The sequence below is a fragment of the Natator depressus genome, chromosome 20, assembly GCF_965152275.1.
Source record: "Natator depressus isolate rNatDep1 chromosome 20, rNatDep2.hap1, whole genome shotgun sequence".
In the NCBI taxonomy this organism is placed as follows: domain Eukaryota; kingdom Metazoa; phylum Chordata; order Testudines; family Cheloniidae; genus Natator; species Natator depressus.
The window spans coordinates 638538-663320 of NC_134253.1; the positions used below are offsets into that span (position 1 = coordinate 638538).

The 24783-nt window shown below is 43.2% G+C and overlaps 1 protein-coding gene across 2 annotated transcripts in view; it reads left to right on the plus strand.

Annotated features, from left to right (window-relative positions):
• The first annotated feature begins 379 nt into the window (after positions 1 to 379).
• The window catches only part of ATF1 (activating transcription factor 1), a 33227-nt gene continuing 8823 nt past the window's right edge, over positions 380 to 24783 (plus strand). Inside the window, exons 1-4 of one of the 2 annotated variants that reach the window (XM_074935555.1) lie at positions 380 to 558; positions 11659 to 11775; positions 14376 to 14501; positions 21367 to 21467. In XM_074935555.1, coding sequence (XP_074791656.1) covers positions 11665 to 11775; positions 14376 to 14501; positions 21367 to 21467 — 338 coding nt within the window. In that variant the 5' untranslated portion in view covers positions 380 to 558; positions 11659 to 11664. Of the gene's footprint in view, positions 559 to 9884; positions 9905 to 11658; positions 11776 to 14375; positions 14502 to 21366; positions 21468 to 24783 lie in introns of those variants that run through there. The other variant, XM_074935554.1, reaches the window with a different exon arrangement.

A 24783-nucleotide genomic window follows, 5' to 3' on the forward strand; every position in this document is an offset into this window, starting at 1 on the left:
GCTGACTCAGGGCTGACCCATGAACAGCCCCGGGAGCTGGGCCGGCGACCCCCGGGCGGGAGGGCTGAAGCCCTGTCCCCGCTCCGCCAGCGGGCTGCGGCCTGCGGCGTGGCCCTGTGTGCGGGGCAGGGACTGTCCCTCCCGCGGCACGAAGATGGCGGCTGCTGGGCCGACGCTCGGGCCTAGCAGCCCCGTCACCCTCTGGACAGCGGGGCCACCCCTGAGCTCGGCGGGAAGATTCGGGGGGAGGCGGTTGAGGAGGCCTCAGAGGGACGTCGACGTCACTTAGACCTCCGGAACTCTATGGCGCGTCCTCAGGGATGCCCTGAAGGGCGCTCTAGGCGGGGAACTCTATGGTCGGAATCTCTAGCCCAGGCCTCCGGTTGACTCTATGGTTGCAGCCCGCCCACCTCGAGCGTCCCGGCCGGGCCTGCTGTGTTTACGATGCCGGCGGCGCCGGTTTCCTGAAACGGAGACAGCGGCGGCGGCGAGAGCGGCGGCTCTTCCCTCTGGGTGCTCGCGGGGCGAGGAGGGCGGCGCGGCCTCTGGGCCTCTGAGGTAAGAGCGGACGCGAACGACTCAATCAGGGCGCGAGCGGGAAGGGCGGCGGACGCGATCGAATCAAGGAGCGCGAAGGGGGGGGAAGGGACTAGGAGACGCAGACGCTGAGGGAGCGCGCGACAGCCTCGCGCCCGGGGCTTGGGGGAGGGGAGCTCGCGGCTCGCTCGGGTCCCCTCCCCTGGGGGCGTGGGCGCGGCAGCTGCTCTGCCCCCTCCTCGCCGCGCTGGACTCGTTGCGCAGCCCCCGCCCTATCTCCCCTCACGAGCCGCCCTGCGGGGCCTCGCCTGTGGCCCCTTGGCGCTGCCCCGGAGCCCACGAGCCCCCCACGTAACCGGGCGGCGCCTGCGCTCCCCACGGCCCGTTCCCGCGAGCCCCGCCAGCGCAGCAGGGCGAGCCGTGTCCGCGCCCCGCATCCCGCCCGGCCTGGCCCTGGGGCCCGCGTCGCCTCGCCCCACAGCTGCCGTGCTTGCGCCCCCTCGCCCCGCGTCGCCTAGGGGGCCCGCACCCCTGGCCCTGTCCCCCCGCGTCGCCTAGGGGGCCCGCACCCCTGGCCCCGCGCCCCCTCGCCCCGCGTCGCCTAGGGGGCCCGCACCCCTGGCCCCGCGCCCCCTCGCCCCGCGTCGCCTAGGGGGCCCGCACCCCTGGCCCCGCGCCCCCTCGCCCCGCGTCGCCTAGGGGGCCCGCACCCCTGGCCCCGCGCCCCCTCGCCCCGCGTCGCCTAGGGGGCCCGCACCCCTGGCCCCGCGCCCCCTCGCCCCGCGTCGCCTAGGGGGCCCGCACCCCTGGCCCCGCGCCCCCTGGCCCCGCGTCGCCTAGGGGGCCCGTACCCCTGGCCCCGCGTCGCCTAGGGGGCCCGTACCCCTGGCCCCGCGTCGCCTAGGGGGCCCGTACCCCTGGCCCCGCGTCGCCTAGGGGGCCCGTACCCCTCGCCCCGCGTCGCCTAGGGGGCCCGTACCCCTGGCTCTGCGCCCCCTCGCCCCGCGTCGCCTAGGCTTGCCCTGCGCCCCCTCGCCCCGCGCCCCCTCGCCCCGCGTCGCCTAGGGGGCCCGTACCCCTCGCCCCGCGTCGCCTAGGGGGCCCGTACCCCTGGCCCTGCGCCCCCTCGCCCCGCGTCGCCTAGGGGGCCCGTACCCCTGGCCCTGCGCCCCCTCGCCCCGCGTCGCCTAGGGGGCCCGTACCCCTGGCCCTGCGCCCCCTCGCCCCGCGTCGCCTAGGGGGCCCGTACCCCTGGCCCTGCGCCCCCTCGCCCCGCGTCGCCTAGGGGGCCCGTACCCCTGGCCCTGCGCCCCCTCGCCCCGCGTCGCCTAGGGGGTCCGTACCCCTGGCCCTGCGCCCCCTCGCCCCGCGTCGCCTAGGGTGTCCGTACCCCTGGCCCTGCGCCCCCTCGGCCCGCGTCGCCTAGGATGTCCGTACCCCTCGCCCACCTCACGCCCTGCGCCCCCTCGCCCCGCCTAAGCGGTCCGTACCCTGCGCCCCCTCGGCCTGCGTTGCCTGTGGTGTCCGTACCCATCGCCTGTGGTGTCCGTACCCCTCGCCCCGCGTCGCCTATGGTGTCCGTACCCCTCACCCACCTCACGCCCTGCGCCCCCTCACCCTTTGCCCCCTTGCACCAGCTTGTGGTGCCCTGAATCACCTGTAAGGTCGGCACACATTGCCCACCTCACGCCTGTGTCCCCTCGCACCAACTTGTGATGCCCTTAATCGCCTAATGTACATTCACATCGCCCACCTCACGTCCTGCATCTCCTCATCCTGTGTCCCCTCGCACCAGCTTGTGATGCTCTGCATTGCCTGAGAGGTAGGCACACATCGCCCACCTCACACCCTGCATCCCCTCGCACCAGCTTCTGATGCCCTGCATCGTCTGAGAGGTAGGCACACGTCGCCCACCTCACACCCTACGTCCCCTCACACCAGCTTGTGATGCCCTGAATCGCCTATCGTGTACGTACACATCGCCCACCCCTTGCCCTGCGTTCCCTCATGTTGTGTCCCCTCGCACGAGCTTGTGATGCCCTGCATTGCCTATCATGTACGTACGCATCGCTCACCTCACGTTCTGCGTCCCCGCACCCTGTCTCCCCTCACACCAGCTTCATGGTGCCCTGCATTGCCTATCATGAACGTACGCATCACCCCCCCACCCCCTCGCCCTGTATCCCATCAGGCTTGCCTCACGGGGCCCCACCTCACCTCACACCAAGCTGTCTCGCCCGCACCCTGTGTCCCCTTGCACCAGCTTTGTGATGCCCTGAGTTGCCTATAACATAGGTATGCATCGCCCACCTCACGCGCTGCGTCCCCTCACGCTATGTCCCCTCACACCAGCTCTGTGATGCCCTGCATTGCCTATAATGTACACATGTATTGCTCGTGTGTCATTCATGCCCTGTATCCCCTCACTCCACCCTCATAAGCACTAAGAAAAGGAGTACTTGTGGCACCTTAGAGACTAACCAATTTATTTGAGCATAAGCTTTCGTGAGCTACAGCCCACTTCATCGGATGCATGCAGTGGAAAATACAGTGGGGAGATTTATATACACAGAGAACATGAAACAATGGGTGTTACCATACACGCTGTAAGGAGAAAAAAGAAAAGGAGTACTTGTGGCACCTTAGAGACTAACCAATTTATTTGAGCATAAGCTTTCCTGAGCTACAGCTCACTTCATCAAGTGATCACTTAAGGTGAGCTATTACCAGCAGGAGAGCGGGGGGAGGAACCTTTTGTAGTGATAATCAAGGTGGGCCATTTCCAGCGGTTGACAAGAACATCTGAGGAACAGTGGGGGTTGGAGGGGGGGAATAAACATGGGGAAATAGTTTTACTTTGTGTAATGACCCATCCACTCCCAGTCCCTGTTCAAGCCTAAGTTAATTGTACCCAGTTTGCAAATTAATTCCAATTCAGCAGTCTCTCGTTGGAGTCTGTTTTGAAGTTTTTTTGTTGAAGAATTGCAACTTTTAGGTCTGTAATCGAGTGACCAAAGAGATTGAAGTGTTCTCCAACTGGTTTTTGAATGTTATAATTCTTGACGTCTGATTTATGTCCATTTATTCTTTTACATACGCGCTGCCCACATCTCACACACCCTGTATCCCATCCCGGCATTCTGCATTACCCATAATGTACACATGTGATGCCCACATCTCACCCACGCCCAACATCATCTCATACCAGCCTTTTGGGGCCCTATGTCACACCCAGCATATACCCACACCAACCATATATCACAAGTTCCCTGTATCCCTTTCCCCTGCCTCACAGGGCCCCACATCATCTGCAATGCAAGGTTGCGCAGCCCATTTGTCCAGAATACTCCTCGCACCCACCTTGTGGGGTCCTCATGTTGTCCCAGTGCAGACTCTCACTGGGCTCTACACGTGTCCATATTCCTCCCTTGCACTAGCCAGGAGTGACTCCATATTACTCCTCAGCACAGGCCTATACTGGGCCCATCACACACAGGACCCATATCTCCCCACAGTGTCTTCAGTCGTCAGACACATCTGATGTACACACCTTAATTTCATTGATGCTCTTACTACCTGTTACTTCAGGATGCAGGCCAGAGGCCAGCATTTCTGATACATTCCCAGTATCCTCACCATGTTAACCCCGCTTTAACATACAATGCAGGCCCACACTGGGCCTTTTAGGGAGAATAACCTTTCTGAAACCTCAATGTCCTCATCTGAAAGTATTAAGTATACATTATTTACTTGGAAGATTATAACAGGGAGAATTGGAGACTCACACTTTGGAGATCAGTTACATTAAGAGCATTACCAAGAAGAACCAATCAGTCAGTGTCTACATTAATTTTGCGGGGCCAGTTCCTCCCCATATTATTTACTGATTTATATTAATTATTTGATAAAGTAATTTTTGTTGTCTAACGATAATTAATTCAATGGTAATTAAATGTTCAGTTATTCACTATTTAGTTTTCAGTATGCTTTCTCTGTATGTTGTTAGCACCATGTTGGGGGGGGGGGCCTTGTTAATACTCTGTTCTTTTATATGTGAGTTCTTTATGCTCAATGTAACATAACCTTTTTTGTGGATCAGCCTTAACAAATGTAGGTCTATAGATGACTAATAAGGGAAATGAAGTATCAAGGAAGCTTAAAATCCTAATGTAGTTCTTTCTGGGCCCACCTAAACATCTCTAGAATAATTGGTCTGTGTCTAGAGCTATATTTCCTGTTTCTCTAAACCAGAATTCCTGTTGCTTTCAGACACGTGGTCGACTATTATTTAGAGATATGGAAAATTACCCCTTTGTGGTTTGTGCGATTTATTTCTTGCCCCAAACTTGACAATATCTTGATTATGACCTTTTGTTCTTTTATTTTTCCCTTGAAGATGCTGTTCTCAGTGAGTGGTCCCCAGAGGTTTTGGTTGCCTCGTTGTTTTCTTGTGTTCCACCTGTCTGTTTCATCCATCTGTTCTCTCTCATCTTCTGCTTAGATCTGTAAGCTCCTTAGGGCAGAGACTGTCTCTGCTGTGTGTTTATACAGCACCTAGCACAATATATCCGTGAACCATACCTGATACCCCTAGGCACTACTGTAATACAAATAAATAATAATAAATTGAACACTCCTCTCCTACTTCCTGGCTTGCATTTGCAAGGATATCCTGTCATAGCCCATCTATCTTTTACTGATTTCAAGGAAACTGTAGATCAGCCTTCTTTTGGGTTCAAGTACCTGTCACTGTCTGTTGGATGCCCGCTTTCTAGAAGCACCTAATATGCAAAAAAAGATAAGACTTTGATTAACTGCCCTTGCTTATGAAAAAGTTGTCTGTCAAGCTTACAGCTGGGACTTCAGGAATCTGTTTCCCTAAAACTTTCTTTACATATCTTCAGTTTAATTTTGTAAAAGTTAAAGCTGCATAAAGTACCTTATTTATTTGTAGTTCATATACTGCAATTTACTTGAATTGCTTATGTAGAGTGACTTTGCATGCGCCTTACATTTTAAAAGAGCAGAAAAGCAAAACAAAGCTTTTTTTCTGTTTTTTTACCACCTATAAAAGTAATGCTTTATGCCTCGTTTGACACTTGTTACAGGCACTTTACAAACGTGTTAGGAGACAGTCCCTTCCCCAAAGAAGTTAAAGTCTAAACAGATGGGACAGACAAAAGGTAGAAGAAAGGAAGTAGTATTTATCCCCATTCTACAGATGGGGAGTTGCGACAGGCGAAGTAACTTGCTCAAGGCACACAGAAAGTCTGCGACATAGTGGAAATTGAACTCAGGTCTCCTGAGTTCTAGTCCATTGCCTTAATCACAAGACCATCCTTACTTTTGTTTTAACCCCCCCCCCACACACACACACATCATGTAAAATAAATTTCAATATATAAATGCATATATCAAAATGTATACATTAACTTTAGAATATACATAGAATGTACACTTTAATGGGCATGCTTTATCTTTTGATTTGTGGGGTTAAGAGTGTAAGCAAATATTTGGAAATCTATCTATTCATCTGCCCCAGTTGTCATCTAGCTGCAGTGCAAAGGCCTTTTCGGTATTGCTGAAAGATATATTAACATTCTCATGTCATGTTTCTAACTAGATTCCCCAATCACCCTACCAAAAAGATTAAACTTTTTGGATACGTTGACCCTGATGACGCTGCTCTTGGTTTGTCAGATTTGTTGCCACTTACCCATGAACTATGAGGTCGTAGAAGTTATGATCCAGAATCACTCAGTGAAACTATGTGGCCCATGTTATACAGGATGTCAGATGAGGATCATAAAGGTCTCTTCTTGCAGTACAATCTACTAATCTGTTTTCCTGGTCAATGTCTTTTGTGTAATTGATGGTTTAAAAAGACTATAACTAGGAAAGCAGTTTCTCTGCCTTAGACACATTATTCTGACTAGTTGATGGATTGCTAAACACTTTCTTAGCAACAGTAAATAGCATACTTCATATTATAGATTTCTCTGAATTAATAGCAAGTAGGTCTCTTTAGTACATTAGCATAATGAGATTTATTTTAAAAAGGCTTTAATTTTCTCTAGTGGTTCTGTGGACTTTGTTTTCAGGTAGAATAAAATGTTTTCAGAGTAATAGCATAGTTTACTGGAGTTGTCAAGCTTTGGGAGAGGTTTTTTTGAGCGTTTAATTTCCTGGCTGATTTTTGACTATGCCTGCTAAGGACCCAATTATTCAAAGTGTTGAGCACTAGAGAGCTGCTGAGCAACCTTAACTTTCTTCTTTCAGGATTGAGCTCTGAGAGTTTTTCTCACTGCAGAAAGGTTGGTTCTTGTGTTGGAGATACACTCAAAACAGAACAAAAATTTGAATTGATGTCATGCTAAGTTGCTGTCCCTGTGACTTGTGATTTGATGTCAGTATCATAGAATCATAGAATATCAGGGTTGGAAGGGACCCCAGGAGGTCATCTAGTCCAACCCCCTGCTCAAAGCAGGACCAATCCCCAATTAAATCATCCCAGCCAGGGCTTTGTCAAGCCTGACCTTAAAAATATCTAAGGAAGGAGATTCCACCACCTCCCTAAGTAACGCATTCCAGTGCTTCACCACCCTCCTCGTGAAAAAGTTTTTCCTAATATGCAACCTAAATCTCCCCCACTGCAACTTGAGACCATTACTCCTTGTTCTGTCATCTGCTACCACTGAGAACAGTCTAGAGCCATCCTCTTTGGAACAACCTTTCAGGTAGTTGAAAGCAGCTATCAAATCCCCACTCATTCTTCTCTTCCGTAGACTAAACATCCCCAGTTCCCTCAGCCTCTCCTCATAAGTCATGTGTTCCAGTCCCCTAATCATTTTTGTTGCCCTCTGCTGGCCGTTTTCCAGTTTTTCCACATCCTTCTTGTAGTGTGGGGCCCAAAACTGGACACAGTACTCCAGATGAGGCCTCACCAGTGTCGAATAGAGGGGAACGATCACGTCCCTCGATCTGCTGGCAATGCCCCTACGTATACATCCCAAAATGCCATTAGCCTTCTTGGCAACAAGGGCACACTGTTGACTCATATCCAGCTTCTCGTCCACTGTAACCCCTAGGTCCTTTTCTGCAGAACTGCTGCCGAGCCACTCGGTCCCTAGTCTGTAGCGGTGCATTGGATTCTTTCGTCCTAAGTGCAGGACTCTGCATTTGTCCTTGTTGAACCTCATCAGATTTCTTTTGGCCCAATCCTCTAATTTGTCTAGGTCCCTCTGTATCCTATCCCTACCCTCCAGCATATCTACCTCTCCTCCCAGTTTAGTGTCATCTGCAAACTTGCAGAGGGTGCAGTCCAGGCCATCCTTCAGACTGTTAATGAAGATATTGAACAAAACCGGCCCCAGGACCAGCCTTGGAGCACTCCGCTTGATACGGGCTGCCAACTAGACATGGAGCCATTGATCACTACCCGTTGAGCCCGACAATCTAGCCAGCTTCCTATTCACCTTATAGTCCATTCATCCAGCCCATACTTCTTTAACTTGCTGGCAAGAATACTGTAGGAGACAGTGTCAAAAGCTTTGCTAAAGTCAAGGAACAACGCTTTGCTAAAGTCAAGGAACTGCTTTCCCTTCATCCACAGAACCAGTTATCTCGTCATAGAAGGCAATTAAGTGGAAGGCAATCAGTAGAATCCATCTGATTAATTACAGCTAATTAATATACAAAACATCTTTTCACAGAGGTATCTTTTCTACTTTTCTGTCAGAAATTATATGTTATCTGTCGATTAATAGCAAAATAAACATATTAGGAAAATAGCTACTGTATGTGCATAGTATCTTAACTGTACATGTGCAACAACTTAGTATTTTAACATTCAATAAATAGGATAGCTTTTTAAAATTTGAGACTAGAGATCATTTTTGTGTAAGGTCCATATTCTAGTTTATTTTTTAACTCGTGTTAGTCTCCTTAGTACAACTCAAAATTTGAAGGCAATTTCAGATTTTGCTGAATGGTAATTCAAACTGAGGAATCTGGTTAGTTGAATGGAATGATTATTAGTGATCCTCAGGCTCAGGATAATAAATTGAACCTGCCTATAGTCAGCTGTAAAGCACCATCTATGCTGAAAATGAAACACTGTTTGAGAGCAGAATAGTTTTTTTTTTAAGTGACATGACTGGCCTATGTGAAGATTTAAACTGATTTCTAACAGTTTGACAAAACTGGCCTTTCAAAGCAAATCTATTCAGCACAGTGCTTAGAATACTGAGTCCTTATATTTAGACTGTAAAGGTCCTTCAGGCTGGTATGTGTGGTTTTTAATTTTTCTGTAAAACACCATTCCCGCCTACAGTGCTATAGAAATAATAAATAATTTGGAGTATTGGGAGACCCACGTCCTCTGGCTAATGGGAACTCTGCAATGACTCTGAACTGCCTATTTTCAGCTCTCCCTGTGCCATATAAAATTTTTCTTCATCCCAAAAGTATGTACTTTGGCTTCAGCTAAACGTATGTTTTGTTGTTGTTGCAAGTGGTCAGCGCAGTGCTGTTAAAAACTGAAGTACTTACAAATTTTCCGTTTTGGTACACTGATCTCTCTTTTCAGAGTAGCAGCCGTGTTAGTAAGTGAGCTGTAGCTCATGAAAGCTTATGCTCAAATAAATTGGTTAGTCTCTAAGGTGCCACAAGTACTCCTTTTCTTTTTGATCTCTCTTTGGCTGAGAAGTTGTGTCATCCAAGATTAACTTGAACTTTCTCACCTCTGATAGCGTCTTCCTGAAAGCTGAATAGATAGAAATCACTCTGTGTAAAACGTTAGCATGCCTCCCATAGATAATACATACTTTTTCAGCTAAGTAGGTTACTTTTGAAAAACAGACGCTTGTAAAATTTTTGCACACTTAATTGTGCAATGCTGGATAGCATGTACTTCCTTACTGATTCATTGGATGACATAAGTGGTTCACATCTCTTTATTTACTTTGTGCATTCGAGAGTGATTTTCTGTTTAATCCGTTTCATTTTTTAATTACAGTCAGTTTCTCCTGTTCTTATTGTGACTCTCATGCAGCAACAGGAGAGAAAAACATTTTTAAAAATAAGAAAATGTGGTTGAAAACTACAGGAACTGCTGAGTACTTGGAGACTGGTGTCCTATCAGAAACTCCTTATTTTATTTTTTGCAGTTGAGTAAATTAGACAGTGTCCTGTTCACCAGTGATATTTGTCATATCTGAGTTGGCAAAAATACATAATATACATTTTTCCTTTGTAAGAATGTAGTTGATTTTCACCAGCTTTACCTTGCTTTCTTTTGTGTGCATTGTGTGACTCTAATAAACAAACCTGCATACTGCGTTTTTCAGTAATGCTGTTCTTTACCGTTGTAAGTTTAATGTTGTTTAAATTACTTCCGTTACCAATTTTGTCTCGTTTTAAAAATCTTTCTTTTAAGTTTTCATGTACTGCAAAGCAACAGCTGCCGAGGAAAGAAAAATCACTGGGATTAAAACCCTGCCTTTCCTCCTGCACAGTAGCTGTTTTTGTTTTTGTTTGTTTTTTGCAAGCAGGGTAGTGTGAAATTGAGTAGCATGTCAATCTGGATCCTCATCTGACTCTCACTGCTGCTGGTGCTATGGGGAAAACTGCTGTGTAGGAGCATCAACACCATGGTGATCTTAGCCAATGCTATAGGGGGTTTAGGTGGGGGCTTAAAAAAAAAGTGGATGTATCGGAAGCAATGTACAGCTCTCACAGTCCCATTATTCTAAAGTGAAACCTCTATTTTGCTTGTATACTATAACAAATTTTAAAGAATCCTAATACCTTATTTTGAGGGGTACAGCTTCCAATCTCACTATATCATTAATCTTCCCAGTTTTCTCACTACAAGACCATATTTTGCAACCTCCTTGAGGAGGAGTCTTCTTGACTTCAGTGTGACTCCTCACATAAGTAAAGATGGCAAGATCAGGCCCTGAGTCTTCATGTAAATTGACTTCTTGCCCTATGAGTATATGTCAAGCTGCAAGAGCTGTGGTTGATCGCAGTAGGGAAAAATCAATGACTCACATTTCCACAGAGAGAAATGTAGTTTCCAGTCTCATAGCAACTGTCCTTGCAACTGTTTCAACCCTTGTGTGACAAAATATTTAGCACTTACAGATCTTTTAATGTCTCATTCCAGTCCACCCCCTCACCCTAAATGTGTCTACATTTTACATTACACTAAATCTCCTGATTTATGGTTTTAACCTTAAAATGATGTCAGATAATTAAATGTAAAAAGTGAAAATCTGAGAAAAGTTACCTTGACTTTATAATGTAAGGGTCTGGTTAATTTTATAGGGTCTTAAAATAATGAAATCTTGGATCTGCTTATGTTTAATGTCTAAATACTAGCTATGCTGTTTACACTTAGGGAACAGTTGGATTTTAAATTCAAATTATTTAATTTTAACTGTTTTATGGTAATTATGGCTGGTGTCTTGGATAAACAGATTTTTAGAATCTGATATCTGTTAATTACTAATCTAGAGATGCAAACAAGTTAACTATTTAGAGCACACTGTTCTTTTAGTACTCTAATACACATGCGTAGTGGTGATAACTTTAGTGTAGAAATTTTATAGGCAAATTTAACCCTTACCGACAACGGGTGCATCTGAACCAGTGCTGAAAATAGTTGAACTCCTAAAGTTGACAGAGTGAACCCATTTCAGAGTATGTGATTGAGGATTTAGTGGGCTCTTGGACAGCACTCAGGGACAGGACTTTGGAGTGGTCTTCTTGGCTTTCCCACTGATTCGCTCTGTGGGTTTGGGCAAGTTGCTAATGTGTTTGTGCTTCAGTGCCCCATTTCTAAAAAGGGGATAGTAACACTTAACTATGTCAAAGGCAGATCGCGAATCTGATTAAAGAACGTTTGAGTGCTTTGCTGTCCTTTGATGAAAAGTTGGTGTAGAAGTGCACAGTACTAATATTAATTATGTCTGGGATTTTCATATAGGCATAAAGAAGTTAGGCACCCAGAGCCCGTTGAAAGTTGATGGAAGTTGGGCATCTAACGTCCTTTGAAAATCCCATTCTACGATTTTGAAAAGCATTGTTAATTGAATTAACCCCCTGTTTTTCTTGTAGTTGATTATGGAAGAGGTGCACAAGAATACCAGTAGCAGTGCAGCGACACCACCACAAACAGCGTCCACACAAGGTACACCGCTACCGGCAGCTCATCTCTCTCACATTGCTCAACAGGTAAACTTTTTGAACTAGTTAAGAGAATTTTTTTGTGTTCAAACTCTATTCTACAGTTTTATCAAACATTCAGGGAGAATAAGAACCAGGAAATAGGGTGGCAGAAGTGTACAGTTTGTTTTTTAATTGACCCCACAAAATTAATTTCTTGGCTTGGATTCAAAATATCTAAATGTATCTGATATTAGTACAGTGCAGCACATTTGGCTCTCATTCTTGTTAAATTTTAGATCCTTTGCAATATTCACTCAGCCTGACAAATGGGAGTAGCTGAGCACTTGCAGCTCTCTTTGACAGCAGTCGTTGATGCTCAGCATCTCTGAAACACTTTCTTTTAAGCCATTTGGAATTGAGTAAATGAGTTAATTTTACAAAATAAAACGTACGTTGGAGATTTTTCTGTGAACAAGCTGCAGTGAACTCTACTAAAGAACACTTAATTTGGGAAAAAAACCATACTGATGCTTTGGAAATGTTTGTTATCTTTGTTTTTGATGAAAAACATTTAATGAGGGAACCACATTTTTCAAGCTCGAAAGTGAATCATTCAGGATGCAGCCACTTTAAGATTGTTGAATCTGCAAAATGAGTTTTCCTAGAGAATGTCTGCTCTCACTGTCCTTCTGTCCCTTTTCTGAGCTGTGCAAAATAATACTTTTGTAGATGATCCAGAGTTTGCCCCATGTAGGGAGTTCAGTTTTTAATGTAAAATTTAGCTACAGTTTAGTCATAATTGCTTGAAGCAATAACTGGATAGTGAAGGTGAACAAACATCCTGTTGTTTGATTACAGTCTAATTCTACAAAATATTTGTTTTCATTTGGCATGGGGTTGCCAAAAAAGTTAGTTTGTTTTGTGACACCAAATTAAGTTTTGATTATGTAAGAACTTAGCTATTCGACTTTTATTAATATTTTTGTATATATAGGTTTTAATAATTCATCTTTAAGAGAAGTAGTGCAGAATTTAGGGGAGGAAACTGGTGATTTAACTTTGCACTTATTTGTACGGCTTTAGTAAATTTAAAAGTGCAAAGGCTCATTTGAGTTCAAAGTCATGAGTATAAACTTATCAGAATGTTAAAATTGTTGTATATGGAGATCACATTAATAGAAATTAGGTTCTGCTTATTCATCTTAGATAGAGCAATAACTGAGATTTTAATAATAAATATTGAAGACCAGATGTCTTAAGTCTTATATTGACAAAGGTCAGAAACGTTATTCTATAAAACTCTAAAATATGTGCTGAATAATGCAATCAAATTGCCATAAAGAATGAGTGCTTGTTTGTCTCCTCCATGGTATCTTTAAATTCTAGCTAAAGAGTTCTGTATAGTTCACCAGACCGCAAACTGAGCTGCACTGTGTTGTTTTCCTGGAATTTATCAGAGTGACAGCGATTGTTAGTGGAAGCCAGTTTCAACAACTTCTCTGACACCCTCCCTGTCCCACATGTATACATTGTTGGTGTAATTTTCAAGTCCTCTCTCTCTCCCCTCCATGTTACTGATGTTACTTAATCCTGCCAGATTTTCCAGTACACTCTCTCCAGAATCCATCACTTCTTCATGCTCATCAATAAAATCCTAGCCATGCCTTGTTAGTCTCGCATCTTGATACAACAACACTCCTTTCTCTGACTTCTCACTTGTCTCCAGACCATAATTCAGCTGCAAAAATAATCTACTTTGCCTGACCATGCTCAGATCCTCCTTTCTTTTGCCTTCTGCATTGAATTCTATCTCCTCCTTGCTTTCCAGGCCCTGTAAAATTTGGCTCCTCTGCTGTTGTTTCTTTTTGCTCACCCTGAGGTGCCTGTCTAACTGTCCCACTATGTGTTGAATCCCTCCCTGAATTGGTCCAGCACGCCTCCATATTTACCTCCTTCAAAACACACTTCTAGTAGAAGGCCATTGAGCCATAGCCCTCCCCTGTTTATAAGAAAAAAACCCTCGAAATGCACACATTAATTCACCCATGCTGTTGCATTATCTTGTTGTTGTTGTTCTGATCCATTCTGACCCTCTGCTCAACTTTTATCTCACCCCTCTTGTTGATTTAATCTAATTTAAGGTCTGTTCTTGTGAAGTGCTGATTTTTCTGAACACCCGTGGATTTAAGTAGGAATTGAGGGTGCCCAGCATTTTATACAATCTGTCTTCTGTTTGTCTAATTTAATACAGCCATTACGAGGGAATTAAAGCTTAAACAATAGGGCTTTGTCGTTATCTGTAAAGTGCCATGCACACATTATGGAGCTATACATATATAAGAAAATCATTCTCAGTGGAGGGCTCAGTGTTCATTTGGAAAAGTCTGCTTCACTACGTGAGGCACAACATTTTGTTACACGCATTGCTAAAGCATTTGGCTTTCTCTCTAACCGAAGGCAAGTCAGGGACTGGTTTAGACTTTTTCGTATACAGCAGTGTATCAGAAAAACAGATTTAATTTTTAAAGACTATTTTATGTCTCAACTTAAAACAAGCCTCTGTTAATGCCCATTCCCCACTAATTGTCATAGGCTTATCTGCATTTTCTAACTACGTGCTACGAAGCATACATCTAATTTTGTTAATAACTTTGTATTTGTTTTAGATGTCTCTAAGAGGTCCTACTCCGTTGCCAGTTGTACAGCTTCCTGGAGAGCAAGTACAGGTCCAGGGAGTCATTCAGACAGCTCAGTCCTCTGTAATCCACTCACCCCAGGTGCAAACAGTGCAGGTAAAAAAAACAGTAGGTTTTTTTTAACATACATGCAAAGACTTGTAAAGTCTTACCTGATTGATCTGAACCTACCACAGTGCAGCCTCGCTGGCACCATTAGTAAAGTGTCTGTGAATTTTTCTAATGTAGGGATGACATCTAGGAAGCCAATTTGTAAATCCAAGCCCGAAAAATTTTTATTTTTAGGTACATCATTTTTATTTAATCACTGTTTAGATATTTCATGTTTTATATTGCTCAGAGGTGCCCTTAGAGTTAAGATTGCATTTTAAAACCCTATTTTAGGGTGTTATAATTTAAATATAAAGATTTGATGGAGCTGAAACTTTACGTATATAAGATCTCTGTCCACAGGCTACTATTTATTTATTTATTTTTATAAAAATGTTGGACTTCTCAGATACTTTTGTGTGCTCCTTATAATTTATAAAGCTTCTAATTGATTAACGAAAATAATGTGTGAACTAGTTGCTTTTGATGATTTGACAATTAGTGTATATGTAATTATTTGTTACATAGTTATATTCCTAGTTAGCAAAATATATATCCTGACATGTGGCTGTGTTTTATAATTATATAATATAGATAGATAGATAGATATAGGAGCCCCATATTTGAGGTGTCCTGAAGTTTTTTAAATAATAAGAATAAAAATAGTGCAGTGGCAATAGATAGGTATGACAGAGACTAGATTTGGGGGAATACTGGCCAGATTACCAAGTTTATTTCCGAATCTTCACAAATTGCAATGAGATCTTTAAATTGCACTACAGATGGACAGAAAGAACCTCTGGTTAATGTCTTTTTTTGAAGAAAAGCACTGCTTACAGTTCATCATCCCATGTACTTTAATATCCAAATTAGGAATGAACCAAAACAATCCAGGGGTTAAGATGTGGGTCAAGTCAGCAGACATGAGTGGTGGTGGTTCTTCTTTGTTGAGTGCCAACAGTATATCTATGCTGCACAGAATATAACATAAGACCTAGCTCTGCCCTAAGGGACCCAGATCTGCTTGCTCACTCACTGATTTTGAACAAGTCATTTAATTGGTTTTTGCCTCAATTTCCCCATCTGCTTTTAACAAACACAGTAGGTTTGCGTAATGGAGAATTTAGCTATCTTCACAAAGCATTTTGGTGAACTTCATGGCCTTCTAGAGACAAAAGAAACATGAGCAACTTTCTCTAAATGTTGATAGCAAACCCCTCTTTGCTGTGACAGCTAACTAAAAAGTACTTTCCCCAGAGTTACACACGTTCCTGCTGACCTTATGTTCCTGGTACAGAGATAAGTACAAATAAAGGAGCTTTGTTTGCTTGTGTTTAATTGGGATCATCAGATTAAAAATTGACACTTGGCAACTGGAAAAGGCTACAAATGGAATAAAAAGAAAATTACAGATGATAACCTCATATAAAATAAATACTGTTAAGTCCATTTGAGTAGTCTGTACAAATATTCTTGCATATTTCTTCCATGATATGCTACTGCTTCTTTAAATGTGTTCATTGTCTTCAGTTGACTCTCATTATAAATACAGTACTCTGAGCAACCAAAATACAAGACTCCACACAGTCAATTTTTATTATTTGAAATTTCTTTTAAAATCCTCCTCCCTTCTTTTTCTTAAATGGGGCTCCTTCTCCCATTCTCACCGTAACCATGTTTCTTTGTGAGGGTTGGTCACCCTTGTCCTCTGGTGTCCTATTCCTAAAACTCACTAGCTTGTGCCAGCATTGTAATATTCGTGCTCTGGTTGGTAGTGATAACTAAGGCTACGTTTTAGTCACAGCCTGTGACCTTTCTATGACTTTTATTAAAAATACCCATGTTTTTTATTAAAAATACCCAGGTGCCCTGAAGGGGCCATTCTGGCGGCACTGCAGGTGCTGGGGGAGGTGGCTGGGCCACAGCGTGTGGTCTGGGACCCCCCATGTGGGGGGGGGGGGCCTGGGCCCTCCACTGGTGCTTGGGGGGAGGGTTGGCAGGGCTGGCAGGAGCTTCCTACCTGGCTCCATGTTCCTGCAGCTCCTAGGCATCGGAAGGGCCATGGGGCTCCATGCGCTGCTCCCGCCACTAGCACCAGCTGTGCAGCTCCCATTGGATGGGAACCGCAGCCAATGGGAGCTGTGGGGGTGGGGCCTGCAGGCACAGAGCCCCCTGCCCCCTCTACTGCCTAAAGTTGCAGGGCCATGCCAGTGGGAGCCGGGGATCCCCCCACCCTGAGGTAAGCATTCCCCCCCGGCACCTTCTGCCCCAGCTATGAGCCCCCTCCCACACACCCAAACTGCTGCTGCTGGCCAGGGGCTGCCTGGCTCGGGCAGTCCCTGAGCCAGCACCAACCACTGCAGAAGTCATGGAGGTCATAGAAAGTCATGGAATCCATGACCTCCGTGACAGACTGACAGCCTTAGCAATAATGTATAGCCTTCCTCCAACACTGCTATATGTGAAAGAAAGCATAGGATCAAATGAAGTAAAAATCTTCAATGAACTTAACTGTAGCATAGAATCTCTATGGATGGTAATTCCATGCTCTAATAATAATATAGCAGTAGGGATATATTACGACCACCTGAGCAGGATGGTGATAGTGACTGAGCGAGATTAGAGAGGCTATACAAATTAAAAACTCAATAATGGGGATTTCAACTATCCCTGTATTGACTGGGTACGTGTCACCTCAGGACGGGATGCAGAGATAAAGAGCTTAGCTACACTTGCGAGTTAGAGCGCATTAAAGCAGCCCCGGGCGCCCTAGCTCACTACCCGTCCACACTAGCAAGGCACGTAGAGCGCTCTGACTCCACGGCTAGAGTGCTCCTGGTACTCCACCTCGGCGAGAAGATTAACACTTTTTGCGCCTTGGCTGAAACGCCCGGGCGTCAGTGTGAACGAGGTGTTGCATTACTGCGCTCTGATCAGCCTCCAGAAACATCCCATAGTTCCCTTAAATCAAGTGGCCACTCTTCTTATGTTTTTGAACTCTGCTGCAGGAAGGCGGATATGCCCTTTGAAAGCTCCGTTTCTGACAGCTGGCTTGCTTATCTGCTCTGAGACAAAGCAACCATTACTGTGGATTGCTGTGTGTGTGAGAGAGAGGCGGGGAGGAGCGGAGGTCTCCTGCTGTCTGAACTTACAAGACAGCATGCTGACATGCTCTCCGCCCCCCCAAAAACCCACTCTCTCTCCCCCTACATACACACAACACACTCCCTGTCACACTCCAACCCCCATTTGAAAAGCACATTGCAGCCTGGGATTGCTACCACAATGCACTGCTCTCTGTGGCCGTTGCAAGAGCTGCTAATGTGGCCACGCCAGTGCGCTTGTAGCTGTCAGTGTGGATAGATTGCAGCGCTTTTCCTACTGTGCTCTACGAAGGCTGGTTTAAGTCGATGCGTTCTACACCTGCAAGTGTAGCCATGCCCAAAGTTTCTTGACACCTTAAATGCCTGCTTCTTGGAGTAGCTAGTTCTGGAACCCACAAGAGGAGAGGCAATTCTTGATTTAGTCCTAAGTGGAGCACAGGATCTGGTCCAAGAGGTGAATGTAGCTGGATTGCTTGGTAGTAGTGACCATAATATAATTAAATTTAACATCCCTGTGGCAGGGAAAACACCACAGCAGCCCAACAAGGTAGCATTTAATTTCAGAAAGGGGGACTACACAAAAATGAGGAAGTTAGTTAAACAGAAATTAAGAGGTACAGTGCCAAAAGTGAAATCCCTGCAAGCTGCTTGGAAACTTTTTAAAGACACCGTAATAGAGGCTCAACTTAAATAAGCATAGAGAACCAAAAAAGTGCTACCACGGCTAAACAACAAAGTAAAAGAAGCAGTGAGAGGCAAAATGGCAACCTTTAAAAAGTGGAAATTAAATCCCAGTGAGGAAAATAGAAAGGAGCATAAACTCTGGGAAATGAAGTGTAAAAATATAATTGGGAAGGCCAAAAAAAATTTTTAAGAACTGCTAGCCAAAGACTAAAAGTAATAGCAAAACATTTTTTTAAGTATATCAGAAGCAGGAAGCCTGCTAAACAACCAGTGGGGCCACTGGACGATCAAGATGCTTAAGGAGTACTCAAGGACATTAAGGCCATTGTGGAAAAACTAAATGAATTCTTTGCTTCGGTCTTCAAAGCTGAGGATGTGAGGGAGATTTCCCAGACCTCAGCCATTCTTTTTAGGTGACAATTCTGAGGAACTGTCCCAGATTGAGGTGCCACTAGAGGAGGTTTTGGAACAAATTGACAAAACTAAACAGCAATAAGTCACCAGGACCAGATAGTATTCACAGAAGAGTTCTGAAGGAACTCAAATATGAAATTGCAGAACTACTAACTGTGGGATGTAACCTAATGCTTAAATCATTGTCTGTACCAGTTGTCTGGATGATATCTAATATAATGCCATTTTTAAAAAAGTTTCCAGAAGCGATCCTGGCAATTACAGGCCAGTAAGCCTAACTTCAGTACCAGGTAAATTGGCTGAAACTAAAGTAAAGAACAAAATTATCAGACACATAGATGAACATAATTTGTTGGGGAAGAGTCAACATGGTTTTTGTAAAGGGAAATCATGCCTCACCAGTCTCCTAGAATTATTTGAGGGGGTCAATAAGCATGTGGTATAGGGGGATCCAGTAGATGTAGTGTACTTAGATTTTCAGAAAGCCTTTGACAAGGTCCCTCACCAAAGGCTCTTAAGCAAAGTTAGCCGCCATGGGATAAGAGGGAAGGTCCTCTCATGGATGGGTAACTGGTTAAAAGATAGGAAACAAAGGGTAGGAATAAATGGTCAGTTTTGAAAATGAAGAGAGGTAAATAGTGGTGTCTCCCAGGGGTCCATACTGGGACTATTCAACATATTCATAAATGATCTGGAAAAAGGGGTAAACAGTGAGGTGGTAAAATTTGCAGATGATAAAAAACTACTCAAGATAGTTAAGTCCCAAGCAGACTGCAAAGAGCTACAAAGGAATCTCACAAAACTGGGTGACTGGGCAACAAAATGGCAGATGAAATTCAATGTTGATAAATGCAAAGTAATGCACATTGGAAAACACAATCCAATAATCCCATAATCCCCTAAATTAGCTGTTACTACTACTCAAGAAAGAGATATTGGAGTCATCATGGATAGTTCTCTGAAAACATCCACTCAATGTGCAGGGGCAGTCAAAAAAGCTAATAGAATGTTGAGAATCATTAAGAAAGGGATAGATAATAGGACAGAAAATATCATATTGCCTCTGTATAAATCCATGGTACGCCCACATCTTGAATGCTGCATGCAGATGTGGTCGCCCCATCTCAAAACAGAAATATTGAAATTGGAAAAGGTTCAGAAAAGTGCAACAAAAATGATAAGGGGTATGGAACGGCTTCCATGTGAGGAGAAGTTAATAAGACTGGGATTTTTCAGCTTGGAAAAGAAATGATTAAGGGGGGGGATATATGACACTCGTCATGTTGCTTCTGAACTTGAGTTCCAGGAGTCAGACCTAACATTATAGTATTTTTATGAAAGCCTTAAGCATTTTTACATGGTTGACAGTGCTGTTAGTAGCTTCCTGGGTTGATTGGTTCTACAGCATAGAACAGTTTGCGTGAAGTAATTGAAAGTTTTCAGATATTAATGTTATAAACCTTTTCCTGGGATATATTGATGTAAGGAACTAATAAAGGTGCATCCTTGTGTGGATGACTATAAACTGGTTTGTAGTAGTGAGTTAACATTTGCTTTCTCATGCTGGAGTAAGGATTACATAAGAACATAAGGGTAGCCATATGGATCAGGCCAATGGTTCATCTAGCCCAGTATCCTGTCTCTGACAGCAGCCAGTATTAGAGCCTTAGGAAGAGTGTACAGAATAGGGCAGTTTTGCAGTGATCCATCCCTGTCTTCCACACCTGGCTTCTGGCAGTTAAAGGGTTACGGTCGACCCTACCATGGGATTGCATCCCTGACCATCTTGGTTAATAGTCATTGATAGACCTATCCTCCATTAATTTTTTTTTAAATATATTTTATCTATTTTGCAACTTATGTATAAAGCAGGCAATCAATCGGGTATCGAAGATTGATGCTTAGCATTAAAAAGGCTTGCACTGATGTGCTTGTCACCTTGAGCTGTTGTATAGTCTAGTTCACCCAGCTCACTTGCTCTGTGCACGGTGAGAGACAGAGAATATATAAAGATGCATATTTGACATTTTATTGTTGCTTTCTTGAGGCTTATAGCAGTGAAATTTCAGAGTAACAGCTGTGTTAGTCTGTATTCACAAAAAGAAAAGGAGTACTTGTGGCACCTTAGAGACTAATCCATTTATTTGATCATAAAGCTTATGCTCAGATAAATTGGTTAGTCTCTAAGGTGCCACAAGTACTCCTTTTCTTTTAGCAGTGAAATTATATCTCAGGAAAAATTCATGGCAAAGGAGTTTATACATAGACTATTCTGATGTCTGTTTGTTCAATAGACTTCACAAAACTTTTTCCATAAATAAAAGAATGCTATCATGGAGACTCCAGAGAATTACTTGATTTTGCTTTTTCTGCCTGTCTCTTGCACAGTCTTCAGTAGAGACAGAACCAAGCCACAAATTTCAGGTGTTGATTTTGAACATCCCAGAGTTTGGGGGAGTTCAGATCAGGGAGTTTGGTTCATGTCCATCTTTAGTTTTTAAAGTAATTGTATTCTGGCTTCTGTTAAATGACTTCCTAGTTTGTGCTCCTTAACTGTGGCAGTCTCTAAGAATTGCTCATCTTGTTGTAAAGATGTTTGGTAGAGAAATGTGAACTGTCTTGGGTACTTTTGTAGTGTACAGCACAGTGACATGGGATATGCTTTTTAGGTATCTTCTTTGTCAGAGAGTGAGGATTCTCAGGATTCATCAGATAGCATAGGTTCTTCGCAGAAGACCCGCGGTATCTTAGCACGGCGACCATCTTACCGGTGAGTATCTTTGTCACATTCCCCAGGGAACAATCTGGACTTCCAAACAGCTGTTTCCCCGTAACTCTCTAGCCCGGGATGCCTCATGCACTGCTTTGCTGGTGAACAACCACCTCAGGTTCTGCTCACACGCAGCCTCCTGCATGTAACTTGCTCCCAGGTACACAGTATTGAGTGCTATTAGCTAGTCACTCATAAATTACTTACAGGGAGACACCTGCATATCCCCAGTCCCAGCCTTGTTCCTCAGAAACGTGTGTCTTACACTGCTCAGTATTCTCCTGGACAGTGTAAACTCATAGTACATCTGTCATTCCAACACTGGGTAATGATTATGCACCAGCCTTGTTATCCTAAGTAGAGATTCCCAAACACTTCAATCCAAACACGCTTGTTTAGATAAAACAATAAAACAAGTCTATTAAATAGGGAAAGATACATGTTAAGAGATTTCAAGTGGTAAGTCATAAAAGTCAGAATTGATTACAAAAGAAATAAAAAGATAAAAGTGCAAGCTAATACCTAAATGAAGAGAGGGGTGATGTGGAGGTCATTGGCTCTTATTTTTGTACCCTCCTCCTTTCTTTGAGGATTACCTCCCTGCTGGGGTTTAGACAAACAGTCCCCTGTGTATGTGAGATTCGAATCATCTCTGGGATGAAATGTAAATGTCTTGTTTATAGCTTCTCCCCTGCTGCTGGATGCCCAATTAAGCTGGTAATGGCCCTTTAGCACCTTGCTGCCATGATAGTGTCTCTTTGTCTCGGAGAAATTGGTTTGTGGGTATTACCTAGAACTACAGCATATTTCAGTAACAATCATTTAGCAAAATCTCAAAATTGTACATGCAGTGATGTTACACACATTTCAACAGGATAATATTCAGCAGATTATGAGTTTTCAAATGATACCCCACAAGGCATACTTTGTTCAAAATATATCATAATCATATAAAAGTGGTGAACATGGGGTACAGGGTGTCTCAACCTTACAGAAATTTAGACTGTATTTTTTATTAGAAACTTTTAAAAACACTAAAAAAAAATCACAGCTTCCATCAGTTATCTCTACATATTTCATCAGCCTTCTGAATTATTTTTTTATTCCCCTAAAATATGTATTGGATCTGCTTATACAAAAGTTATTTCTCCTTTTGGTGATACACAATAAACTGAATTAACTATTTAGATTTTATTTTTCCATAATGAAGAATTTTAAGTGAAAGCTAATAGCAAAACTAATGTTTTCTAACAGACTGGGCTAAATTCACTGCTGGTGTAAGAGTGATTTTTTTTTTTATACATAGAACATCTCTATGTGTTTGCTGTTGAAGCATAGATGTTTAGTGAGTTTAATTCTGTTGTGTGGAATCAGCTAGAGACCTGATTTTTGAAGTCAGTGTTCAACCAGAGCTCTCATTGACTATAAAGGGAGTTTTGCTTAAATAAGGACTGCAGGATCAGACTCCAGGATGATATTATATAGTGAAAAGTTGTTTTATCACTTTAACCATACTAGTTGTTGCCATTTTATTGAAAAGAGGAACTGAGTAAAACACTGTTATGTTTTCAAATGACATACAGCATAATTCCAGTTATCCAAAAAGTTTAGTTATCCAATTCCACAGTGTAGCCCTATTTTAGTTAATAGCACTTCCTTTTATCTGAATGCTTGGTTATTTCCAAGGTTCTGATGTTCCCTAGGTCATCTGGCTAAATGGGAGTGTTCTGTACTTTTCAAAGTGATACACCAAGAAATAAAAATATAATGCATCTTAAACTTTTATAGTTTTTACATGGATATTCTGAAAAAATTACAAATTAAAGCTTGCGAAGTTACCCCAAGGTCCCAAGGAGGGGCAGTTATTCCTACCTCCACCGGTGCTTCTCATTTTTTATTTTTTTACCCCCATTCTCTCTTCTATTTTCCTCTTAAATTAAATACCAAAATAAACTGTTTACATTAAACTATTTTTTTTTCAGTTCCGCACACAAAAAAGTCAGAGTGAAAAAAGAATGGTCAACAATTCTCACTTGAACACTTTATGGGAAAATACTAGGTGTGCACATAATTTAGGCGGAAGCGATACATAGCAGTGAGAGCATGGGATTGGAAGTCAAGAATTCTGCTTTCCTGTTGGACGGCCGCTAACTCGTTATGTGACCTTGGACAAGATGTATAAACTCTCTGTGCCTCCATTTCTTCTTCTGTTAAATGGGGAGCTTTTATTCTCATAGGGTATTGTGAGCTATATAGTGCACTAGGCGTTTGAAGAGCTGTACAAGAGTTAAGTATTTTTATTAAAAAGTTTTGAGATCCTTCGATGAAATGCACAATATAAGTGAAAAGTATTATTTTGTATCACAGAGCAAAAAACCTTAATGAATAAAAAAAAATTCCTAAAGCATCCCACTTGTTTCCACTTTATTCTAACAACAACGAAAATTGACTAATTGATTTTGATTAGAGTTAGAGAGAGACATAAATCCACAGTTATTGTGAGAATCAGAGCATGAGGTTTTAAACTAGGAAGAACACTAACAGGCAAGTTATAAACCCCTGGAAAATGTTTATGGTGGAAACTCTGATGCACTCATTACTGAAGTGATGCAGCTGTACTTGCTAGAAACAATACAGAAAATCTGACATATGCACAAGTGCGTTTTATTTTGTCAAGCTGATTGGAAAGAAAAAAATTGCTTGAACCATTTTAAAACATCTATGTATGGGTTTCCAGCACAATGTTTTACTACAGGTTATTACAATGTATTGTAAGTTATGAAAATTGTCATACAGAGGGCTTATTTCTAAAACATTTAAGGTTTTTAGAAGACAGTGATTGAAAATCTTACATTGCACTTGCATATACAAATGGTTTAATACTGGTAGCTGCACTGAATCACTCTTTGTAAGTAAAGTGGTTCAAATTTTTGAATGAGGAACAAGAAATAAGAAACTCTTAACTACAGAAATACGATAACTTGAAGTTTAGAGAAGGGAATTCCTATATGCAATTTTTATTTCAAACTTTGCCTGCTTATTTACAGTCTTTATTACAAAAGTGTGATAGTTCTATTGATAATATATTTTATATTTTGTTTACTATATCTGCTAAGAATTATTGAGAACATCTGTTTAGTAGATATTGGCTTCTCTTAAAGTAACCATCAGGATTTCTTGACCCTAGAATAATATTGACTGAAGTGAAGCCAATAATTACCCTGAAACGCAACAAATTTTGATATTTATTTAAATATTAAGTCAATATGTGTTTGGTTAAATATAGTCATCAAAATGCCTAGAAATCTCTTAATTA